At 45.5% G+C, this 24,091-nt stretch overlaps 1 protein-coding gene across 1 annotated transcript in view; it reads right to left on the bottom strand.

The window, feature by feature from the left end:
- The window catches only part of Tecpr2 (tectonin beta-propeller repeat containing 2), a 69,370-nt gene that overhangs the window by 23,081 nt on the left and 22,198 nt on the right, over nucleotides 1-24,091 (bottom strand). The window contains exons 7-14 of the mRNA XM_090344872.1: nucleotides 19,783-19,915; nucleotides 18,323-18,640; nucleotides 13,544-14,511; nucleotides 11,887-12,070; nucleotides 9,208-9,381; nucleotides 6,220-6,400; nucleotides 4,675-4,816; nucleotides 1,281-1,521 (exon numbers count right to left, since the gene is read on the bottom strand). Of these exons, the coding sequence (XP_090200998.1) occupies nucleotides 1,281-1,521; nucleotides 4,675-4,816; nucleotides 6,220-6,400; nucleotides 9,208-9,381; nucleotides 11,887-12,070; nucleotides 13,544-14,511; nucleotides 18,323-18,640; nucleotides 19,783-19,915 (2,341 nt within the window). The remainder of the gene's footprint in view (nucleotides 1-1,280; nucleotides 1,522-4,674; nucleotides 4,817-6,219; nucleotides 6,401-9,207; nucleotides 9,382-11,886; nucleotides 12,071-13,543; nucleotides 14,512-18,322; nucleotides 18,641-19,782; nucleotides 19,916-24,091) is intronic.

The following is a 24,091-nucleotide window of genomic DNA, read 5'->3' as shown; positions in this document are numbered from 1 at the left end:
GAAAACACTTCAATGTTTCAGCTACTTTACTTTTTAGTACGAGGTTGTGAACTGCAGGCCTCCAGCCTGGCTTTTTGCAGGTTGTTTTGGAGGTGGAACATTATAAACTGTGATTCGATTACGGTCACACCGCACTGGCATCCGATAGTCTTGGATCTTGCTTTTTTTCATATTTTTTATTGTAATTAATAGAAGGGTTTCATTATATTCCCATTATATTTTACTGTTCTTAACTAAGATGGATAAGCCAGCACAGCCTGCTATTCTTTTCTCTGACCATTGTCAAGTAGAGCTACATCCTGCCAATAGAACTCTGGGGAGGTCACACAGAGAAGAGAGCTGGAGGAAACTCAACAGTGGTCATAGTTATTCTCTTCCCCTCCCCAGCCTCTCTCTTTCTCTTTTTGGTTGGTCATGGGGCTTGAACTCCATTTATTTCCCTTATATCTCAATAGATTCTCATAAGAAACTGATTACATACTGTCCAGACACTGAGTCTTAGGAATAGGCTATTGAAGAAAAGAGAACATAATTTAAAGAGCAGATTACTTTTCTCACAGACACACAGTCCTACCACGGTGCTAATTATATCACCTCTTCAAGTTGAGATCTTTTTTTTTTTAAATTGGGATTCTCAGATGTCAGCCTCCTGAGCAGCTAGGATTACAGGCATAAGCCACTGGTGCCTGGCCTTCAAGATGAGAGCTTAAGACTATTCATTAAATGTGTGTGAGGCCTCAGCATAGCAATTAAAATAATTTTTTTTTTTGGTCTGTCGTGGGGTTTGAACTCAGAGCCTAGGTGCTGTTTTTTGCTCAAGGTTAACACTCTTAGCCACAATGCCACTTCTGTTTTTTTTTTTTTTCGGGGGTGAGGGGGAAATTAAATGGAAATAACGAGTTTCAAAGACTTTCCTGCCTAGCTGGCTTGGAACCACAATCCTCAGATCTCAGCCTCCTGCATAGCTAGGATTTTAGATGAGCCATTGGTACAAATTAAAAAGATAAATTAAAAAAAAAAAAATCAAGCCAATATATTGGGGCCGGGAGTTTGGCCTACTGGTCGAGTGCCTGCCTAGCATGCACGAACACCCAGGTTCGATTCCTCAGTACCACATACATAGAAAAGGGCTGGAAGTGGTGCTGTGGCTCAAGTGGCAGAGCTCTAGTCTTCAGAAAATCCCAAGGACAGTGCTCAGGCCCTGAGCTCAAGCCCAGGACTGGCAAAAAAAAAAATAAATAAAAATCACACCAATATAAAAACAAGTATAATCTACTCACCTATAAGGCTCCCCCTGGCAACATGGAATTCATTCTTGCCTGAGGAGATCCAGACGCCACTGTTGTTGACCCCCAGCAGGCTGGGCTGGCACTGAAGCTGCTGGGACCAGAAGGCCATGCGCAGTTTATCTGCTACCTTTTCCACAGGCACTTGGGCTGCGGTGGCCACAGAGTGTGTGGCATGGATGATGGTCTGGAATAAGCTGCACTGGTCAAACACCACGTAGTCTGTGATGCTCACCTATGGGGAGGAATATCAGAACCCACTGTCAGTACAGTTTCAGGAGCCCACCTGCTTCCAGGGCAGGTTCCACGGAACCACAGCCACGAGATTACTTAGTGTACACACACACCTGCACAGGGACTGCAGAGCTAGCAGAACTACTGCTACTATTTTTCCAAAGGTCAGATGTAAAGGAAAATGCCATTTCATTTTACATACTTTTATGTTAAGTGGATCTGTAGAAACAAACAACAGTACCCTTTCACATTCTGTCCAAGAAGCCTTTATTCTACTCAGATTGAGAATAAATAATTTTGCTTTTATTTTTCTGTCAGTTGTGGGACTTGAACTCTGGGCCTGGGGACTGTCCCTGACTCTTCAGCTCAAGGCTACTGTCCTACCGCTTGAGCCATAGCACCACTTCCAGTTTTCTGGTGGTTAATTGGAGATAAGAGTCTCATGGACTTTAGTGCCAAGGCTGGCTTTAAACTTCAATCCTCAGATCTCAGCCTCCTGAGTCGCTAGGATTACAGGCATGAGCCACCGTGCCCAGCTTTAATTTTGCTTTTAAATTCAGGTATGTCCAATAGACAATGGCATATAAGACAGAATCATGAGTTTTAAAAAGTATGCCAGTCTGGTGATGAAATAATTTTGCTGTCACCAGGGACTACTAACAACTGTGCCAGGCCACCAGCTTAGACCAGAATGATTTCAGGCATCTAGAAGGCACTTAGCTGCCCTGCAGTGACTTGCCTTGGAGACATTCCTGAAAAGCAACTGTACACACACCTCCAGAGACATCTGACATAGCAATCATCTCCTTTAGGGAAAACTTGTTCTTGCTGGGTAGCTGAAACTCAAGAGTTCATTATGAGACAGATCAAAGCCTGACTCTGTAAAACTTTCATACCTTTCCAAGCTGCGTTAAATTATAAAGAATAAAACCAGCAAAAATGCCCTGTTTCTACATCACATTTCTAGGATATACACAAGGAGATGCTGAGTGAACATGGTATCATGTCTTGTAGGAAACTTAATTCATAACAGAGCAAACAAACAAAAAAGAAAATTACTGTAAGACTCCTTTATGACACATGCACTAGTGTCCTTCCTTGTCTGTGGAAAGATGCTGGCTGGCTCTGCCTATAGGTGCTGTAGGAAGTTTCTACCACACCAGCCCCTGCTTGAGTTCTTGGTCAGTGTGGCTCCTGTGGGACACAGACCCTCCCAAGGTGCAAATGCAGTGTGTGATAGGTAGATGGGAGCTTTCTACTGCAAACATTCCTCTCATCAGGGCAGCAATGATTTTGCCAAAGCTACAGGCAAATGCACAGATTTGATCCCAAACACTCAAGGTAAGCACCCAAGAGGGTTGCCAATTGAAAGAGAAAGAAAAGGTTTAGCAGCAAAATAGTAACGCTGACTCCAGTTCTACAAAGTCAGAGTCTCAGAGTCTCTAAAATAACTTCCAAGTAACTCAAGACGGTTGTATCAAGTTATATTTCTCTTAAGGTAATGCTCTGAAAACTACAGGAAAATCATATTGAGTTTTCTTTATGCTACTTTAAAAACAGAATTTAGTATATACATACATACGTACACATATAAACTGTGTTTGCATGTATGTATGGTTTTAAGTATAGAACATGCATTTTAAAATTACTTTTTCTTGTATTAAATATTACCAAATATCTAGAATATTAACTCAGAGACACAGTGCATAGTCATCAAGGAGCAAACCTGAATTACTTTCCTGCCTTTTTTTTTTTTTTTTTTTTTTGCCAGTCCTGGGCTTGAGCTCTACCACTTGAGCCTCAGCACCACTTCCAACTTTTTTCTATGTATGTGGTACCGAGGAATCAAACCCGGGTCTTCATGCATGCTAGGCAAGCACTTTAACCACTAGGCCAAACTCCCGGCCCCCTGCTTTTTTTTTTTTTGCCAGTCTTAGGGCTTGAACTCAGGGCCTGAGCACTGCCGTTGGACGTTTCTTTTTTTTTTTTTTTTTGCCAGTCCTGGGCTTAAGCTCAGGGCCTGAGCATTGTCTTTGGACTTTCTCAAGGCTAGAGCTCTACCACTTGAGCCTCAGCACCACTTCCAGCTTTTTTCTATGTATGTGGTACTGAGGAATCGAACCTGGGTCTTCATGCATGCTAGGCAAGCACTTTAACCACTAGGCCAAACTCCCGGCCCCTGCCGTTGGACTTTCTCAAGCTAGAGCTCTACCACTTGAACCACAGCACCACTTTTGGCTTTTTCTGTGTATATGGTAATCAAGGAATCGAACCCAGGGCTTTGTGCATGCGAGACAAGCACTCTACCAGTATGCCAAACTCCTAGATCCATTTTCCTGCATTTTCATCTGAAAGATTTTAGTCAAAACAAGCCTGAGCAAGGCAGGTCAGAGCCAATGGAGACATAAGATGCAAGACGCTGCTCATCCCACGTGTGCCAGAGCAGCCTTCGCCCAGGGTGGGAGACTGAGGAGCGAGGTTAACACCACATGGTACCAAGCAGATTATGTGGGACCCCTCTGGCGATCCCACCCCAGGCCACGCTTACCCAGAGGCACCACACAGAAAGACAATGGGACTAGGCCTCTCATTTCTCACAGCACTGCTCCTCTCTGGGGAATTCGCCTTGCTTTGTTAAAATGCCATTTATTTGGAGGCCTTTCAGGCACCCAAAGCTGAATGAATTTTAATTGTGGGTTGGGTTTCCAAGCCTATTGTCTAGGCCCTTTTCTTAGCACATCTGTACAGATTTAAACATCATTATTACCCCTATCTTCAAATGGGTGTCACTGGTTTACCTAGCCTATAATGACGCATGTCTAAATAACACCCAAATAAATAAATAACGTCTGTATTATTTATGCAAGAAACTTTTACCAAGTTATTTCCTATGATGAAAAGTCCTTGAGCCATAGTTCCACATCTTGCTTTTTTGGTAGTTAATTGGAGATAAGTTTCACACACTTTCCCTCCCCGGCTGGCTTCAAACCTTGGTCTTCAGATCTCAGCCTCTTGAGCAGCTATAAGCCCTTGGCATTTTTAATACACTCAAATATAGTAAAGAGGAACAGTATTAACATAATACAATTCCTTAAGGAAAAGAGAGCGGGTAGGAAGAGAGGAGATTTCCACGGCAGGGAGCCCCTGCACTTACCTGCCACCAGTGGTCATCATCCCCTTGGGGCTTCTTTGGAACCACTCCAGTTCTGAACCACAGCTTACCATGGACATCCAGGGCCCAGAGCGTGTGCTGGTCCCCAAGCGTAATACAGACGGGCTCCAAAGCTTGCCTTTCACTAAAAATGAGCAGGAGCACACCAGAGTCAGTCCCCTCAGTAGGTCACCTCCCCGAGAGTCTCTGGGGAGGCTTGGTGTGGAGAAGAAATATTCCCCTACCCACAGGAGAGGACCATCAAGTGCCAAGAAAGGAGATATGAGTTTGAGACACAGTTGTGCAATATAAACTGTCCAGACACATGGCAGATTCTGAAAGACATACTGAAGGCCCAGAATAATGGGAGCAAGAGAAAACCACCTAAGGCCCATGAGCCACTCCATCGTTCCCTCTTTCCCCAAGGAAGTGACTATAAATAACCCCACAAGCCAGGCTGTGTTGTGCAGGTGTCCCTGAATAGACACGACCCTCTCTGTTGGGTCTGTCCCTCCCCTCTCCCATCCCCAAGGGATGTCCCTGTCAGCTCTGAGGCTTGGCTGTGGCTTCCTCTGGCATGCTGCCACCCTAATCCCTGCAGGCAGTCAAGCTCCTGGTCCCACATGCTCTGTGCTTCGTTTAGAATGCTGGGTCCTAAGTGGTATTTGTTGGTTATGTGGCTCTCCATAGATTGGCAGCGGATGAGAGAAGGGCTGGCTCTTGACCACTGAACACCCAAGTCCCAGATGCTCCCAGGTGTTCTCTGACTGCTCACTGGCTGGCTAAATGCATTCTAATCTGATTTTTCTTTTTTTCCAGTCCTGGGGTTTAAACACTGTCTTTGGACACTTTTTGCTCAAGGCTAGCACTCTCCCACTTGAGCCACAGCAGCTTTTTCTGTGTATGTGGTTCTGGGGAATTGAACCCAGGGCTTCGTGCATGCGAGTTGAGCACATTACCAGTAGGCCACACTCCAGGTCTGCTCCAGGTCCCCTAATCTAATTTTTCTAAGGAAAAAGGAAATTTGATCTCAGAACCTGTAACTCACTTCTGAATTTTTCTAAGTAGTTTTTTGGAGGTAAGAATCTCATGGACTTTTCTGTTCTGGCTGGCTTTGAATTGCGATCCTCAGATATCAGCCTCCTGCGTAGCTAGGAGTGCAGGTGTGTGTCACTGGCTTAAGGATTGATTTTGAATGGTAAAAAGAAGGTTAATGAGTTACAAGTTCTGAGATCAATTTTCATTGATGAGATGAAGATACATTAACTATTTTTTCTGTTGGACTATACTGTCATAGATTTTGAACAGGTCTGCGCCGAGGCACCATGAGAAGTCTTGGATGCTCGGGGTCACACAGAAGAGCTATGCTTTTCAAAGTGAGCTCTGACCCTGACACTCGTTCTGCTGGCAGAGGAGGGCACAGTGTCTCTAGGACCAGACTGCTGACACCTTGGGAGAACTCTTCTCAACAGAAGACCTTCAAGTGTCTGGTGAAGAGGCACATGGATAAAAACACAGGAGGGGGCACATGGTGCCACCCTGCCATACCTGACGATGTCACATTTCCACTGCTCGCCTTCAGGACAGAAGCTGCTCACACCCTCCCGATACAGGAGGGCCCTCTGTTCCGTCAGCGCCCACACCACACTGTTCCGGGTGGTGATCTGGGAGAGTGGGTAGGGACAGTCCACCTTCACAGCACGGGCACAGGGGCGGTCCACACTCAGACCTGAGGCCAGAGGGGGAGGAAATCAAAGGCTCACCATCAGCACTTCTTTTTTGCCAGTCCTGGGCTTGAGCTCACAGCCTGAGCACTGTGCTTGGGCTTTATTCCCCTCAAGGCTAGTGCTCTACCACTTGATCCATAGCACCACTTCTGGCTTTTTTCTATATATGTGGTATCCAGGACTTGAACTCAGGTCTTTGTGCATGCCAGGCAAGGATTCTAGCACTAGGCCACACTCCTGGCCTGGCCCTGTGTATGTATTTTTATTGTTTAGAACTTTGCTATGTCCCTTCATAATAAAATTCTTTTTTTTTTTTTTTTTCCAGTCCTGGGCTTGAGCTCAGGGCCTGAGCACTGTCCTTGGACTTTCTCAAGGCTAGAGAGCTCTACCACTTGAGCCTCAGCACCACTTCCGGCTTTTTTCTATGTATGTGGTACCAAGGAATTGAACCCAGGTCTTCATGCATGCTAGGCAAGCACTAGGCCAAACACCCAGCCCTGAATTCCTTTTCTATTTAAGGTTCAGTCAACAAAAAAAGGGTAAATTTCACTTCAATATTACAATCTATATGAGACTGTCTTAGACATTTTTGGGGAATTAAAGGAGTATCATCCAAAGTGGATTAAAGTTCAGAGGGAACTCTGAAACTGGAAGATTAAGAGAGGACAGCCCTCGCTGGCTGAGTCCACTGGGACAGCATTCTGCGAGGAAGCTGTGATGCCCAGGTTCCTGCTCCTAGATCCGCTAGTCCTCTTCTGCAGAGCAGCTCTAAGGACTGGCTCCTTTCTTCTGGGCTTCATCAAATGAAATCTGAGGGCCGCCACAATGCAAGACTGTGGAAGGACCAGAACTCCTGGACTCTTTCCCTCACTTCTTTGTGGCATCTCAATAATGTATGTCTATGAGCTCAATGGATTCTTTTCTTTCCTTCCTTCCTTCTTTCCTTCCTCTCTCTCTCCCTCCCTCTCTCTCTCTCTCTCTCTCTCTCTCTCTCTCTTTCTTTCCTTGTTGGTAGTGGGGTTTGAACTCTAGGCACTGTCCCTGAGCTCTTTAGCTCAAGGCTAGAACTCTACCACTTGAGCCACAGCACCACTTCCAGTTTTCTTGCAGTTAACTGGAGATAAGTGACTCATGAACTTTCATGCCCAGGCTGGCTATGAACCAAAATCCTTGAATCTCAGCCTCCTGAGTAGCTAGAAGTCAGGCGTGAGCCACTGGGTGCCTGGCTTCAAAGGATACCTTTAAGGGAGCTGGCAAAGCAAGACTGCGTCAGCCTGCAATTAGGTCTTAGTGCTATAATTACAAAAGACATCCATAACCGGTTACAAGGGAAAAAAAAAGCATCCATGGTAAACTATAGATGGTTCTCATCTATTGGAGGTCCTGTTCAAACTCGTGTGCCACCCTGGAGGCTGTACTCCACGGGTCCACTGACATGGTGATTGCTCGCTACTACTGACGGGTCACAGGAGGGAACCTGCTCCCCGCCGCCCCCCCCCCCCCCCTGCCTCATGCCAAGACCCAAACTGAAGTGTCCTGGAAGCTAGCTAGATATGCAAGGGAGCTGCCAGAGCTATTTTCAGTGGATGGAAGACACAGAACTGGGCTGGAGGCCAGCACTAGCAAATGGTCATGAGGCAGGCATGGCTGCCCTCGGGGCTGGAAGTTCCTCCAAACCTGGGAAGAAGTCAGAGAGCCAAGGCTTCAATCTCAAGGGCCATTCCAGTGATGGGTCATATGAGAAACTGTTCTCTGAATCAGCAATATTAAATGGCTGGAAGATGGATTTTTTTTTTGGGGGGGTGGGCCTTGAACTTGCTGTCCCTGAGCTCTTCAAGCTTAAGGCTACTGCCCTACCCTTGAGCCAAGCCCCACTTCTGTCTGTTTTGTAGAGATTAATTAGAGATAAGAATCTCAGGTCCTTTTGTGCCCGGGCTGGCTTTGAACCATGATCCTGAGATCTCAGCCTCCTGGGTAGCTAGGATGACAGGTGTGGGCCAGGCGCTGGCTCTGGAAGATGGATTTTTATATAAACCCAATATATGGCCACCAGACAATTGGAACAGAACTTCCAAGTCCTGATGGATCACACTACTGACAGCAAACTACTTCCCATGTGTGCACAGTAAATAAATACTGATTCATTATAGTTTATTTTTAAAAACCAAGTCCCACTGTGCCACTTCCAGCAGCTAAAGGTTTCCCTAAGGGAAGTTTGAAGTTTCCTAGGACAAGCTGAAGTGCTATTTAAGAAAATTATGTTCACTGAACCCACATGTAAACAAATGCATTAAGAGTTGAACTTTGGCTTGGCTGGCAAAAAAAAAAAAAAAAAATCCAGCTAAGTGCTGGTGACTCACGCCTGTAATCCTAACTACTCAGGAGGCTAAGATCTGAGGATCGCAATTCAAAGCCAGTCCAGGCATAAAAACTCTGTGAGACTCTTATCTCTAATTAACCCGCAGAAGGACAGCACCCACGCCCACAGTTCAAGCCCCATGACGGACCAAAAAAACAATCCAGTTACTTAGGCCTCCAAGGGAAATGATTCTAATATCATTTCTTTATTATGATTATTTTAGGGTTGAATTCAGGGTCTTATGATTGCTAGGCAAGTAGTGCTCTACCACTTGGGTTACACTTCCAGATCCCTATCATTTCCATTCTTCTGTCCTCAAAGCCTCTACGTTGCAGGGATAGGAAATTGACTGTTAGCTGTGCGGAGAGTAAGATTCTTCTTTGTACCCTATGCTCTGCTAGCAGAGCAGGGGTGGTTAGAGGCAAAGCTGCATGGTGGGGCTGACACTACCTGTCTGGAGGTACAGGTCGCCATTGGTTCTGATGATCCAGGCTGTGTCATCACTCAAGGCCACAAACACTGCCTGAGGCAAGGCTTCATACCAATGTCGCTTCCCCTTAATGGTGACCTTTCCACAAGCGAAAGCACGGTTAGATTTCTGTTCAATCTTCCAGAGAAGAGCTCCTGTGGTATTAAAAATTCCATTTATTGCCCACAAAGATCAAAATTACCTATGCAGACACATTGTTCTAGGCACTGTTAGGGTCAAATTCCTTAAATGTACTCTGTTGCTTTCTTGGCACTATGCCAAGGTTTGAACTTTAGGCCAGCACCAAGAAACTGTGCGAATTTGGGCATTGGGTCCCTTCATGTATCCAGGCGTCACTGTCTCCATCTTCTGGGCTGATGGAAAGGCAGAAGGCAAAAAGAGTCATGACCCAGCATGCTGGGAAGAGCAGCAACGATAAAATCAACCTGATGAGTGCCCAGATAGACACTGTGTGACTCAGTGCTTGCCTAAGGCCTGGCTAGGGACTCAAAAGAAGGAACTACTTCTGGACCAGCTAAACAGAAGAGCAGTGTCTAAACTAGGTGGAGTTCAGACAAACAAGTGAAGGAGGGGAGGCAAGAAGAGCACGGAAGAGCAACCACCTTGACTGACATGAGTGAGCTAGACCACAGGGCTAGCTGAGGGGCCATGCCTGCACACCCCCTCCCCCTGAACAAGACATACTGCAAGGGTTCTGAGAACCCTGCAGACATGAATCCTGAGGGACACCTCCACTGAGAATGTGAAATGTCACTGAGACAGAGCTGCAAACAGAGCAAAAAGGGACCAATGAAACAGTAGGGGAAAGATGAAGTAATTAAGACAATCAAGAGCAAACCAAAGTTTCCAAGTACCTAGGGAGATGAACCCTAGTAAAAAAGGTAGAAACAGAAAAGAAAAAACATGAAGTATCACACAGTAATGGAGGGTTATTATCTCTATAGCTCAGCTTGTCTCCAGGGAGCAGCAAAAAGAAAGAAAACAAAATAGGGACTGGGAGTGTGGCCTAGTGGTAGAGTGCTTGCCTAGCATTCACGAAGCCCTGGGTTCAGTTCCTTCGTACCACATACACAAAAAAAGCCAGAAATGGCACTGTGGCTCAAGTGGCAGAGTCCTAGCCTTGAGGAAAAAGTGTGCAAGGACAATGCCCAGGACCTGCCAAAAAAAGAAAAAAGAAAAAAGGAAACAAAATAATCCTAAAAAACTAGTACTTTATTTTTTGGTTGGTTGTAGGGCTTGAACTCTGGGCCTGGATGTTGTCTCTGAGCTCTTTAGCTCAAGGCTACCCACCTACCCCTACTGCCACAGCCCCACTTCCACTTTTCTACTGGTTAATTGGAGATAAAAGTCTCACAGTTTTTAGTGCCCATTCTGGCTTTGAACTACAATCCTCAGATCTCAGTCTCCTGAGTAGCTAGAATTATAGGCGTGAGCTACCGTGCCCAGATTACTTTTTTTTTTTGTCAGTGGTAGGGCTTGAACTCTGGGTCTGGGCACTGTCCCTGAGCTCTTCAGCTCAAGGCTACCACTCTACCACTTGTACCACAGGGCCACTTCTGGTTTTCTGATGGTTAACTAGAGATAAGAGTCTTATGGACTTCAATGCCTGAGTTGGCTTTGAACTGGGATCCTCAGATCTCAGCCTCCTGAGTAGTTAGGATCATTGGCATGAACCCAATGGTTCCCAGCAAGATTTTGGGTTTTCATTTCCCTTTTTACCCAATGCTGGAGGTGGGAACCAGGGCCTTGTGCAAACTAGGCAAGCATTCTGGTTTCTTGTTAGCACATTGAACAGAAGTTAGACGAGGCTGAATCTTGGCTCTGGATCTGTCTTTTGAAACTTCACTGTGAACTTTTAATTCACACTCAGTCACCATGTAAAATACTAGTTTTGTGATACTGACAAGTAGAAATACATGTAATTTTTTGTTTGTTTTGCCAGTCCCGGGGCTTGAACTCAGGTCTGGCCACTGTTTTTGAGCTTTCTCAAAGCTAGTGCACAATCACCTTAGCTACAGTGCCACTTCTGGCTTTTTCTGTGTATGTAGTACTGAGGAATCAAACCCAGGGCTTCATGCATGCTGGGCAAGCACTCTACCACTAGGCCAAACTCCTGGCCCTACATGTAGTTTTTATAGGGACTAAATATGTTGATAATGCCTAAAAACCTTCAAAACCTAAATTATTCATAAGCTTAAAAAATATGTTCAAGTGATATCACCGCAGTTAATTAAAAAACAGAAGTAGTGGTACATGCCAGGAAGCCCAGATACTTGGAAGGCACAAGTAGAAAGATCTATGTCCAAGGAAAGCCCAGGAAGAAGCTTAGAGACAAACTAAAACAAAAAGGCTTGGATGTGTGGCTCATGTGGTCAAGTGCTTGCCTAGCAACTAATGAAAGACACTGAGTTTAATCTACACTACCATCAAACCAAGACAAAACACAACAAAAACTAAAATAAATAGAACAAAAACTAGATACCTCTAGTTGAGTATCTATCATAATATTAGTTAATATGAAAGGAAAGGACTCCTAATCATTGAAGAACTTCCCCCAACCCACCAGATGGCCTGTGTGCTGATGGCAGAGACCACCTGATAGGAGATGGGAATAGGAGCAGGAAGCCAAGGAGGCAAACCTGAAGGGGAGACTGCCACCTGCTGGACAGCATCTTCAAACTTCTGCCAGCGCAGCCCAGCTCCAGGCAGTGCACTGCAGAACAGGCCACCTTTGTAGTCCAGGCACCAGATATACTTCTCGGATACTGCCAAGCTGAGTATGCCATAGCCAGGACCTGAATAGCCCATCCAGCTCTCTGCAAACTAACAAGGAGAGTGGTGAGTTCTACAGCAAGCGGCAAAGATGCATTTGTCATACTACTGTCAACAAGAAAAGTGGGAAAACAGTTAAAATGACACAGCTGAACAGATTGTTGAGAAGCCTTGCTGAGATCCCCCTACCCCTCACCTTTTATTCTATCTCCAAGATAGTAGCTGTGGTTCCTGGAAATGGCTGTGCTAAGCCTGGATAACATTTTTTGCATGGTAATATTCTTCCAAAGTAGTGCTCAAAGCATACATTGGTTGGTCTTTATCATTAATCTTTTTTTTTTTTAATTTTCTTTTCTTTTTTATATTTATTTTATTTTGTGGGTCGTGGGGCTTGAACTCTGAGCCTGGGTGCTATCCCTGAGCTCTTCAGCCCAAGGCTACCTCCCTACCCCTTAAGCCTCAGCCCCACTTCCTGTTTTCTAGAGGTTAATTGGAAATAGTCTCAGGTCCTTTTGTGCCCAGTCAAGCTTTGAACCAAGATCCTCAGATCTTAGTCCCCTGATTCAGGTATGAGCCAATACGCCCAGCTTCTTCCTGAGTTTTTAAGCTTGTGCTCATATACTGCATTGTACCTGATTTCTAACCTGATCCTTAGATCTCAGCCTCTTGAGTAGCTAGGATTACAGGCATGAGCTAAGGGCATCTGGTTCACTTCCAGCTTTTTGATGGTTAATTGGAGATAAGATTCTCATAGACGTTTTATTTTTGGCCAGTCCTGGATCCTTCCCCTCCTCCCCCAACTCCCCTATCATGGGACTTGAACTCTGAGCCTGAGCACTATCCCTACCCCTTGAGCCACAGCACCACTTCCAGTTTTCTGGTTGTTAGTTAGCTGGCCAGGAACTGTGATCCTCAGATCCCAGCCTCCTGAGTAGCTAGGATTACAGGCCTGAGCCACCGCGCTGGGCTCAGCCCTGGATCTTGAACTGTCCCTAGACATTTTTTTTGTTCAAGGCTAGCGCTCTACCATCTGAACCACAGCTCCACTTCTAGCCTTTCTGGTGGTTAACTGGATATATGAGTTTCACAGACTTTCCTGCCCAGGCTGACTTCCAACCGTGATCCTCAGACCTCGGTCTCCTGAGTAGCTAGAACTTCATGTGTGAGCCCTTGACACCTAGCACTAGGATTCTTTTAACAACAAAAAAAATCAAAGCTAAATATACTTTAACAAATTTCTAGAAGGGAAAATAAAATCAACATATTTACACAAATAAAGAAGTGAAGTGTTTCAAAGAAAATGGTACTCACCCCTTTCAATCTGTCTTTGCTCACTGTGGCAACCTTTCCCCCCAACCCCAAAAACTCCACAAAATGCTGAAATTTTCAGCTGCCTGAAGCAGGACAGGAATGTTTCACATAAGGAGGAAAAGAATTGCCCTTGCCCAGGATTCTCCTTAAGGAAAACAAAAACAAACAAAAAACTCCCCAAAACGAACAACCTTAGTTATGCCTCCCACATACCTGGTCTGACTTGAGCAGTATGGTGTCATCTGCACCCGACTGGCCCAGGTCCTGTGGAGAGTGACTAGTGCCAAGCTCTGCCATGCTTGTCTCTGAGGATGAAGACGGGAGCCCCTGAGCATAGATGTCTTCATCATCACTGGATGCCAAGGCCTGGTCCTGGGAAGGCTGCTCCAGCCAAGGCTCATGGGTGCTGGCCACCAAAGCAGAGGTCACTTCACATTCCAGAGTCGATGCTGCTTTCTGGGCTGAGTCCTCATCAGGGACCGAATGCCAGGAATTTGAGCTAAAGAGGCCAGAGATGCCCACCTCAGCCATGGCAACCCAGTCTTGGGTGGCCTCCTCAGTACTGTCTCCACTGGCGTGGGCCCCAAGTGACCACTGCTCATCACCTGGAAGCCAGCTGAGACATGAAGGCACCATGCATGAGTCCAGGAGTGGAGCCTCAGAAGTGCTTTGGGGTTCACTGGGCTCTATCCTCTCTACCTCATGTGCTTCGGCAGAGCTGTTTGGGTCTCCAAGGGGCAACTGTATGTGGCTTGCTGCATTGTCTGCAGGACCAGGATCCTCTTCCAGTCTGGTGATGTCACCAGTGGCCACACCTTCCTTCAGAAACGAGGGTAAACACAACACTCCATCGATTGGCCTTGCTTCACATGTGTGAAGATGCTGTGTGGTCTCAGTTGCAGCATCGTATTCTTCACGTATCATATCAGGGACACATTCTGGCACCTCCAGCACACTGAATGCATCAGGATCATTGTTTTCCTGCGAGACACCATTCACCACACCTCTGAAAGAACCTTCTTGCTCAGGAGACTCTGTGCTCAGCTGATCCATGCTGCTGCTCAGAACACTGGAGGTCACGGACAGCAGGTCTGTGTGCAGGGACTGTGGACTGTCAGCAGGAAATTCGGAGCAAGGGGTCGAGTCCACAGAACTGTGACAGGTGTGCTTGCTTCCACCATCTAAATTAAAATGAGAACATTAAAGTAAGACATGACTCTACATAAATGACAAGACTACTTTTAAAAATAACTATTATTTTTTAGCTTAAGAAGAAAAAATTTCTGGTATTAAGGTTTGAACTTAAAAGCATCACATTTTCTAGGCAAGTGCTCTTAACACGTGAGGCACTCTGCCAGACACCTCCCTCCCCATTTTTTCATTTTGGTCATGGGACTTAAACTCTAGGCCTGGGTGCTGTCTCTGAGCTCTTCAGCTCAAGGCTACTGCTCTACCCCTTGAGCCTCAGCACCACTTCCCATTTTCTAGAGGTTAATTGGAGATAAGAATCTCAGGTCCTTTTGTGCCCGGGCTGGCTTTAAACCTCGATCCTCAGATCTTAGCCTCCTAAGTAGCTAGGACTATAGGTGTAAGCCAAAGGCACCCAGCTTCAGCTCATTTTTATGTTCATTATTTTGAAGGTAAGGTCTCTCTCTATGCCTCTCTTTATGGGCTTACCTAGAGTAGTCATCTTTTGTTACTGGAATGAGAAGCATGAATCACAGTCTTTTGTGATTCCCTGAAGCTTAGGATGACAGATACGCACTACTGTCTACAGTTACTGGATGAGATGAAGACTCAGACTTTTATGATCTGGTCAGTCTTGAACCACAATCTTTCAATCTCTGCTAAGATCACAGTTTGAATCACCACACATAGCTTGCACTGCTTTTCTTTGTTTTTTTTTTTTTTTTTGTTGTTGTTGTTGTTTGGTTCTTTTTGACAGCCCTGGGGCTTGAACTCAGGGTCTAAACACTGTCCTTGGGCTTTTTCCTCAAAGGTGGCATTCTGCCACTTGAGCCACAGCCCCACTTCCAGCTTTTTTCTATGTATGTGGTACCAAGGAATTGAACCCGGGTCTTCGTGCATGGTAGGCAAGCACTGTACTACTAGTAGGCCAAATTCCTGGCCCCTGCACTGGGTATTTTTGATAGGGCCTTGCCTCTTGAGCAGGCATATGCCTGGACCGAAACCCACCTCTTTTTCACTTCCTGCTAAGGTTGAGATGGCACACGGGAGCCACTGGGCCTGGCGTCAGGTTAGAAAGCTCTGGCCAGCACAGAGGATCCACGGGTATGTAACGACCAACACGCTTCTAACCAGGATTCTTCTAATTTCAGCCTCTCTAACCAGGATTATTGCTACTTGATTGGCACCTGTCCGAAAAAAAGACTTTTCTATCTTACATGCGCTTTTTACTTTGAAAAAGATATTTTAAATGAAGGAGGTAAAGAAGGAATCTCTTAAATACAAACTATCCCAATAAAGGGTGGTTTTATATGAATGCCAGGCAAGCACTCTACCACTAAACCACACCCCAAGCTTTCATTCTTTTTAATACATAAATTCAAAATGTTGGCTTATTCGTGTATTGTATTTACTAGACCACAGAGTCCATAAACATGGATTTGGAAAGTTATAAGACTTCCACTGGTATATACATGGCATCTTTATTTGTGGCAGTCCTGGGTCTTGAACTCAGAGCCTGAACACTATCCTTGGGCTTTCTCAAGGCTAGAGCTCTATCACTTGAGCCACAGCACCACTTCTGGCTATTTCTATCTATGTGGTACCGAGGAATCGAACCTGGGTCTTAGTGCATGCTAGGCAAGCACTCTACCACTAGGCCCAACTCCCTGCCAACATGGGACATTTTTGTGTTGACATGTTGGCATTTCAACTTTTTTTTTTTGCCAGTCCTGGGACTTTAACTCAGAGCCTGAACACTGTCGTTGGGCTTTTCCTCAAGGATAGGACTCTACTACTTGAGCCACAGCACCACTTCCAGCTTTTTCTACATATGTGGTACCAAAGAATCAAACCTGGGTTTTCGTGCATGCTAGGCAAGCACTCTGTCTCTAGGCCAAACTCCCGGCCTGAACTTTTCATTTTGTCCGTCGTGGAGCTTGGACTCTGGGCCTGAGCACTGTCCCTAAGTTCTTCAGCTCAAGGATACTGCCCTACCCTTGAGCCAAGCCCCATTTCCAGTTTTCTAGACGTTAATTGGAGGTAAGAGTCTCAGGTCCTTTTGTGCCCGGGCTGGCTTTGAATCATGATCCTCAGATCTCAGCCTCCTGGGTAACCAGGATTATAGGCGTGAGCCTATAATGCTACAACTGGCAGCATTTGAACTTTTTAAATTTTTTACTCTTCTTTTCACTAGCTACAGGAGTATTGAAGGAAATTAGGTATCAGATTCCTAAATGTTTTTTCTCACATCCTTGATGATTGAACTCAGGGCCTTGCCCTTGCTGAGCATGCACTCCTAAGAATTCTAATAATTAAAAAAATTGGTCTGCGACCCAGTTGAACATGCCCTTTTGTTGCTATTGCACTTCCTTAGCATTTCTTGAGTGAGGCCTCTGAACCAGTAGGTGTAAATGGTACTTGCATCCATATATTTTTTTTCAGACATGTGCCAATCAAGTAGCAATAATCCTGGTTAGAGAGGCTGAAATTAGAAGAATCCTGGTTAGAAGCGAGCTAGTCGTTACATACCCGTGGATCCTCTGTGCTGGCCAGAGCTTTCTAACCTGATGCCAGGCCCAGTGGCTCCCGTGTGCCATCTCAACCTTAGCAGGAAGTGAAAAAGAGGTGGGTTTCGGTCCAGGCATATGCCTGCTCAAGAGGCAAGGCCCTATCAAAAATACCCAGTGCAGGGGCCAGGAATTTGGCCTAGTAGTACAGTGCCTGCCTACCATGCACGAAGACCCGGGTTCAATTCCTTGGTACCACATACATAGAAAAAAGCTGGAAGTGGTGCTGTGACTCAAGTGGTAGAGCACTAGCCTTGAGAAAGTCCAAGGACAGTGCTCAGGCCCTGAGTTCAAGCTCCAGTACTGGCAAAAATAAATAAATAAATAAAATAAATTCAAGAAGCAAGGCTCATTCACATTCTTTTGGTGGTTGTGCAGATTGAACTCCAGGCTTCATGTTTGCAAAGTGGGCACTCTACACACAGCCCATTTTTACACTGGCTATGTCAAAGGAAAAGAAAAATAGAAGTGGTGCTGTGGCTCCAGTGGAAGAGATCTAGCCTTGAGGAAAGCCCAAGGACAGCGCAAAAAAAGACTGGCAAAAAAGAAAAAGAAAACACTGGACGTAGTGCTGTAGCTCAAGTGGTAGAGTGCTAGCCATGAGCAGAAGCAGCTCAGGACCAATTCCCAGGCCCTGAGTTCAAGCCACAGGAGACTATATCGGGTGCTGGTGGCTCAAGCCTGTGATTCTAGCTACTTAGGAGGCTGATCTGAAGGTGGTGGTTCAAAGACAGCCCTGGCACGAAAACTCTATGAGATTCTTATCTCTAATTTACCACCAGAAAACAGGAAGTGGCACTGTGGCTCAAAAAGTAGAGTGGTACCCTTGAACTGAAGAGCTCAGGGATAATGCCCAGGCCTAGAGTTCAAGCCCCACGACCAACAAAAACAAAAAAAACAAAAATGCCAGGACTGGGGGGAAAAAAAAGGAGAAGAAAAATGAACTCAGACTACAAGCAGGGCATAACACACAGACAAAATGTTCTGCAATGGTTCAAACCTTACAAAGATGCTTTGTGTGTGTCTGTATGTTCTTGTTGGTTGGTGATACATTTCACAGTGAAACTCCTCTGCAAGGAATGTGTTCATTTTCTGAAGGCCTCTGCTTTTCTCGAGAGTGGGCAAGTGGCTACTCAGGGAGAAGAAGCAGCCATCCTACCTGGGCACCTGTATCTGTCTATCTCTAAAGGGTCGAGTCAAGCCACCCAAGTCAACAGATACTCAGCCATGAGACTACCTGTCCTCCTCTTCCTCTTCTTTTTCACTTTGATAGGTTTCACAATAAGTTCCTGGTCAAAATCTTCTGAGCTGATGACACTGAACCTCTGTGAGGAGGGCTGGCTGTCTTTGCCCAGCTCGGGGCCTGGCTGGAAACCAGGTGGCAGGAGCCCTGAACCACTGTCGGTGGAGTTGAGTGAACTGCTTCTGCTTCGAGGCTCACTGGCCACAGAAGAGCCTCGAAGTCTTGTCTCAGACACTGCGGCCCCCAGTGGCTTCTCCAGACGCTGTATGTGTGCTTGCTCTGAACATCGTGATGTCTCCAGACCATCTCTCACTGAGGAAGAAGAATTCAGATTCACTACTGATTGTCCTAGAGAAAGTCAGTGCGAGCCGTACAGTGGCTCATGCCTGTAATCCTAGTCACTCAGGAGGCTGAGATCTGAGGATCAAGGTTCAAAGCCAGCCAGGCACAAAAGGACCTCAGACTCTTATCTCCAGTTAACCTCTAGAAAATGGGAAATGGGGCTTGGCCTACGGAGTAGGGTGGTAGTCTTGAGCTGAAGAGCTCAGGGACAATGCCCAGGTCCAGGGCTAGGACAGTAGCCTTGAGCTAAAGAGCTGAGGGACAGTGCCCAGGCCAGAGTTCAAGCCCCATGACGCACCAAAAAAAAAAAAAAAAAAAAAAAAAAAAACTTTGGCTAGGGATACAGTTCAGTGAGTGGCATGTATAATAAGGCCTTTGATTTAATACCCCACATTGAAAATCTAGCAAACAAACAAAAAACCAGAAAAACTATGCATGGTAGTGCATACTTGTAATTCTAGCACTCCAAAAGCTAAAAGCACAGGATGGTGAACCAGCCTGGGCTACACAGTAGACCCTCTCCAAAAACAAACAAGCAAAAAGCCAATCTAAATAACAAAAAAAAATGGGTCCATGTGAATTATAGAACAAAAGTCAAAACTACCAATATCTCACAAGAAAGACAGATGTGAGTTTCACATGTTCTGAAGTCTTAGGCAAATCTGTCTTTGGAGCAGTCACCCACATACTGACTCAGTCAGTTACTTTCCTACAGGGAAACAGCCACACCAATTGTGAGAAGCCTGACATACATATAACCCTTCAGGTAGGTAACTTCTAGGCAAAGTGTTGTAAACATGACAAGAAGTCTCCAAATATCCCTTGCCAATATCCTCCTTATAAAAGGCAAAATCTTGGGCCAGGAGTTTGGTCTAGTGGTTAAAGTGCTTGCCTAGCATGCATGAAGACCCGGGTTCGATTCCTCGGTACCACATACATAGAAAAAAGCTGGAAATGGTGCTGAGGCTCAAGTGGTAGAGCTCTAGCCTTGAGAAAGTCCAAGGACAGTGCTCAGGCCCTGAGCTCAAGCCCAGGACTGGCACAAAAAAAAAAAAAAAAAAAAAAAAAAAAAGGCAATATCAAACACAGTGCTATTTAGAATGGATACAAACCTATGGATGCTAGTCCTTCTGGCCTGCTTGAAATCCTTATAATGTTCCTATCTCCCTTTAAGAAAAAGATTTCATTTTCTGTGCAGGAAACAGACACAATATCACCAGATCCTTCCAAACCAGCAATTGTGGCCTATAAAGATAAAGAAATAAAAACATGAAACCAGGCAATAGTAACAGTTGAAACTACAAAAAAACAAAACAAAACAAAAAAAACCTATGTAAGACTGCAACATATCAGCTGGGCACAGTGGCTCACGCCTGTAATCCTCGCTACCCAGGAGGCTGAGCTCTGAGGATCCAGGTTCAAAGCCAGCCCAGACACTATAGAACATGAGACTCTTATCTTCAATTAACCTCTAGAAAATGGGAAATAGGGCTTGGCTCACGGGGTAGGGCAACAGCTTTGAGCTGAAGATCTCGGGGACAACACTCAAGCCCAGAGTTCAAGCTCCATGACCCACCCCACCCCCCTCCAAAAAAAAGATTGCAACAAATCAGGTGGAAGCTAGACTTTGTCACAACCTTCTGCAATGTCTTCAGGGTAGGTCTACAGTCAGGCACTACTGGGCAGGGTGACTAGAGTTGTACTAAGGAAGCTGAGTGTCACGCTCTACTATCTGGCAGAGCCTCTCCCATCTTTTACTACTTCCTGATCTGGGCCTCAGTATGCCCTGGAAGAAAGGACAGGGCAGGGCCTCAGCCCCTTACCTCTGGCTCCACCATACCTTACATGAACACAATGTGCCAGTCCAGACCCCAGCCACCTTCCTCCGTGACCCACATGTGGCATGTGCTTTTTGCTCTATCCTGACACCTTTTCTATCCTCGCTCACTGGGGGAGTTCCAAGTTCATCAGGAAGAACTCTCCGACAAACTCTTCTTTGGCAATGCACAGGAGTGCCAGGAGTTCCCAGTACTGTGTGCCATTTTCCACGTGGCATGTCTCTCCTATGCTGGGCCCCTTGCCATGTGCTCTCCTGCAGGATTAGACTAGTGCCTACAGCTCACTGTTTCTGAACAATATGAAAGGGGAGGGAAGAGGCCCCTATCTGACAAATGGCAGCACACAAGATGTCCTGAGCCCATATGGCCCAGAAACAATTCTTATTTTTTAGCCAATAGTGGGAACAAGAGACCAGTTCACTGTAGAAGGTAGAGCCAAGTTCTCTACTAATCTTTAGGTAGTCTGACAAATGGCTAGAACAGAACATTAGTTTTCTTTTGTTTTTCTTCCAGTCCTGGGGCTTGAACTCAGGGCCTGGGCACTGTCCTTAAGCTTTCTGAAGGCTAGTACTCTACCACATGAGCCACAGCACCACTTCTGGCCTTTTCTGTGTATATGGTACCAAAGGTTCAAACCCAAGGCTTCGTTCATGCTAGGCAAGCACTCTACCACTAGCCACACTCCCAGCTCTAGAACATTAGTTTCAGAAAGCTGTCAATCATAGTGCCCTGAGGTACAGGCTCTAACAGCAGCTGGCAGCATCTGTTCACAGATAGCTGGTGACCGGACCTCTGTGCCTATGGAATGAAGTTACTCAATCTACTGAGGGAAGCACTGGGGAAGTACTCAGACGAAAATGACTTGATGCCACTAATTAGCAAGTGCAAAGGACCTGGTTAAGAGGAAAAGTTCTCTATCAAAAGTGGGAAAAAGTATAAAAAAGTATCTTTTGAAATGTCTCTCACCAAGAAAGGGAACACAAGACCCTAAGGTTAATCCTTCTAATCAAATATTCCTTCCACTCTGGCATTCTACATTAAGGAAATCAAGCTCAGGCTCAGGCTCAAACAGAAGAGAGATTCTTGAATTTTTTTTTTTTTTTTTAAAGACTGGAGATGGAACCAAGGGCCTTAGCAACAGTTAATGAGATTCTATCTCAATCAACAGACTAGGCATGGTACACTTCTATGATTCTAACTACAGTGGAAACAGGAAGATCGAAGTTGGAGGCTGTCCTAAGGCAAAAACTTGAGACCCTATCAAACTTCTATCTAAAACTAAACTGGCTAAGGGTATGTTCAAGTAACTGAGCACCTGCCTAGTAAGCACACGCCCTGAGTTCAAGCCCAGTACTACCAAAGAAGGAATGAATACATTAAATAAAGTGCTTGTGCTTGTCATAGTCTTAGCTTTTTTTTCTTTCTTTTTTCTTTTGGCCAGTCCTGGGGCTTGAACTGAGGGTCTGAGCACTGTCCTTGGGCTTTCTCAAGGCAAGAGCTCTACCACTTGAACTACAATATCATTTACGGCTTTTTCTATGTATGTGGTACCAAGGAATTGAACCCAGGTCTTTGTGTGTGCTAGGCAAGTACTCTACCACTAGGCCAAACTCCCAGCCCCATAGTCCTAGCTTTGCCAAGAAATTAGGTAGAATGTGTGTGTGTATGGGGGGAGGTTGTGTGTTTGTTTGTTTGGGGTTTTTTTTGGCCAGTCATGGGGCCTGAACTCTAGGCCTGGGTGCTGTTCCTGAGCTCTTCAGCTCAAGGCTAGGCTTTACCAGATTCAGCCACTTGAATCACAGCACCACTTCCAGTTTTCTGATAGTTAATTGGAGATAAGAGTCACAGACTTGGCTGGGCTTTGGCCTAGTGGTAGAGTGCTTGCCTATCCGGGTTTGATTCCTTGGTTCCACATACAGAGAAAAAAGTGGTACTGAGGCTCAAATGGTAGAGCTCTAGCCTTGAGAAAGTCCAAGGACAGTGCTCAGGCCCTGAGATCAAGCCCCAGAACTGACAAAAAAAAAAAAAAAAAAAAGTCACAGACTTTCATCCCTGGGTTGCCCTTGAACTGTGACCCTCAGATCTCAGCCTCCAGAGTAGCTAGGATTACAGCCCAACCTATTTTTTGTTGTTTGTTTTTTCTATTTGAGCAAAAAATGGTGAACGTTCTTTCTCTTTTGTGGAGGTTAGGGTACTGGGGGTTGAACTCAGGAAGCCTACTGGCCTTTGTGTTTTCTGACTGCCAAATTTTTTGAGCACAGTCAATGACAACTGAATCATGGCAGAAACAGTAACTCCTGGAGTAACCATCCTAGGCCCAAATAGAGAAAGCTAGATTATTTTGGTTCTTTTCTACATTTTCTGTCTTTCTTTTTTTTGCCAGTCCTGGCTTGAACTCAGGGCCTAAGCACTGTCCTTGGGCTTTTTCAAGGCTAGAGCTCTACTACTTGAGCCACAGCACCACTTCCAGATTTTTCTTTCCTTTCTTTTTTTGGGGGGAGAGGAGACATCATGGGACTTGAACTCTGGGCCTGGGCGCTGTCTCTGAGCTCTTCAACTCAAGGCTTCCACCCTATCCCTCAGCCACAGCCCCACTTCCCCTTTTCTAGAGATTAATTGGAGATAAGAGTCTCACAAACTTTCATGCCCAGGCTGGCTTTGAACTATGATCCTCAGATCTCAGCCTCCTGGATAACTAGAATGATAGGATTATAGGTGTGAGCTACCAGTACCCGGCTTTATTTTATTTTTTTTAATTTTTTTTTTGTGCTAGTATTGGGGCTTGAACTCATGGCCTACATGCTGTCCCTTAGCTTCTACACGCAAGGCTAATGTTCTAGCACTTGAACCAAATAGCTCTACTTCCAGCTTTTGGTGGTTGATTGGAGATTACCAGTCAGATAGACTCTCAGTGCTCTACCCAGTCATTGGATGAGATGAAGTCTCTCAAACTTTTTCCCAGGCTGGCCACAACCTAGCTAGGACTATAGGCTTGAGCTCCTGTGCCTTGTACCAAACCAGTGATACAGGCATAGCTGGAAATACCAGTTAAGTAGGTTTTAATGACACATATAACATGAAAACCTTTACTTTCTCAAGTGAGACTCTGCCACAGGATTATAGAACCTCTTATATTTAAATAGCCACCAGAAAAACTAGAAGTGGCGCTGTGGCCCAAGTGGGAGAGCGCTAACCTGGAGCTGAAGAGCTCAGGGACAGGGCCCAGGCCCAGAGTTCAAGCCCCACAACCAACAAAAAAAAACCCCAAACAAACAAAAAACAAAACAAAAAGGAATACTCAAATAGAGGACTCCATCCCATCTCTGCCTATCCAGTAGCTGCCATTATAGGCTTGAACCACTATGCCCAACAGAAGCAGATTACTTTTGAAATCTACAGAAATGTCAAAGCCTTCATTTGATTTTTTTTTTTTTTGGGGGGGGGTGGTGGTGGTGGAATCATGGGGCTTTAACTCTGGCCTGGGCTCTGTCCCTGAGTGCTTAAGCTCAAGGCTACCTCCCTACTCTTGAGCCACAGTCCCAATTCCCAGTTTCTAGTGATTAATTAGAGATAAGAGTCTCAG

This window comes from Megascapheus bottae, chromosome 14 (genome assembly GCF_031878675.1).
Source record: "Megascapheus bottae isolate mThoBot1 chromosome 14, mThoBot2.hap1, whole genome shotgun sequence".
Lineage (NCBI taxonomy): Eukaryota > Metazoa > Chordata > Mammalia > Rodentia > Geomyidae > Megascapheus > Megascapheus bottae.
Note: the sequence above shows the minus strand (reverse complement) of the source record. Positions and strands in the feature narration are given on the sequence as shown.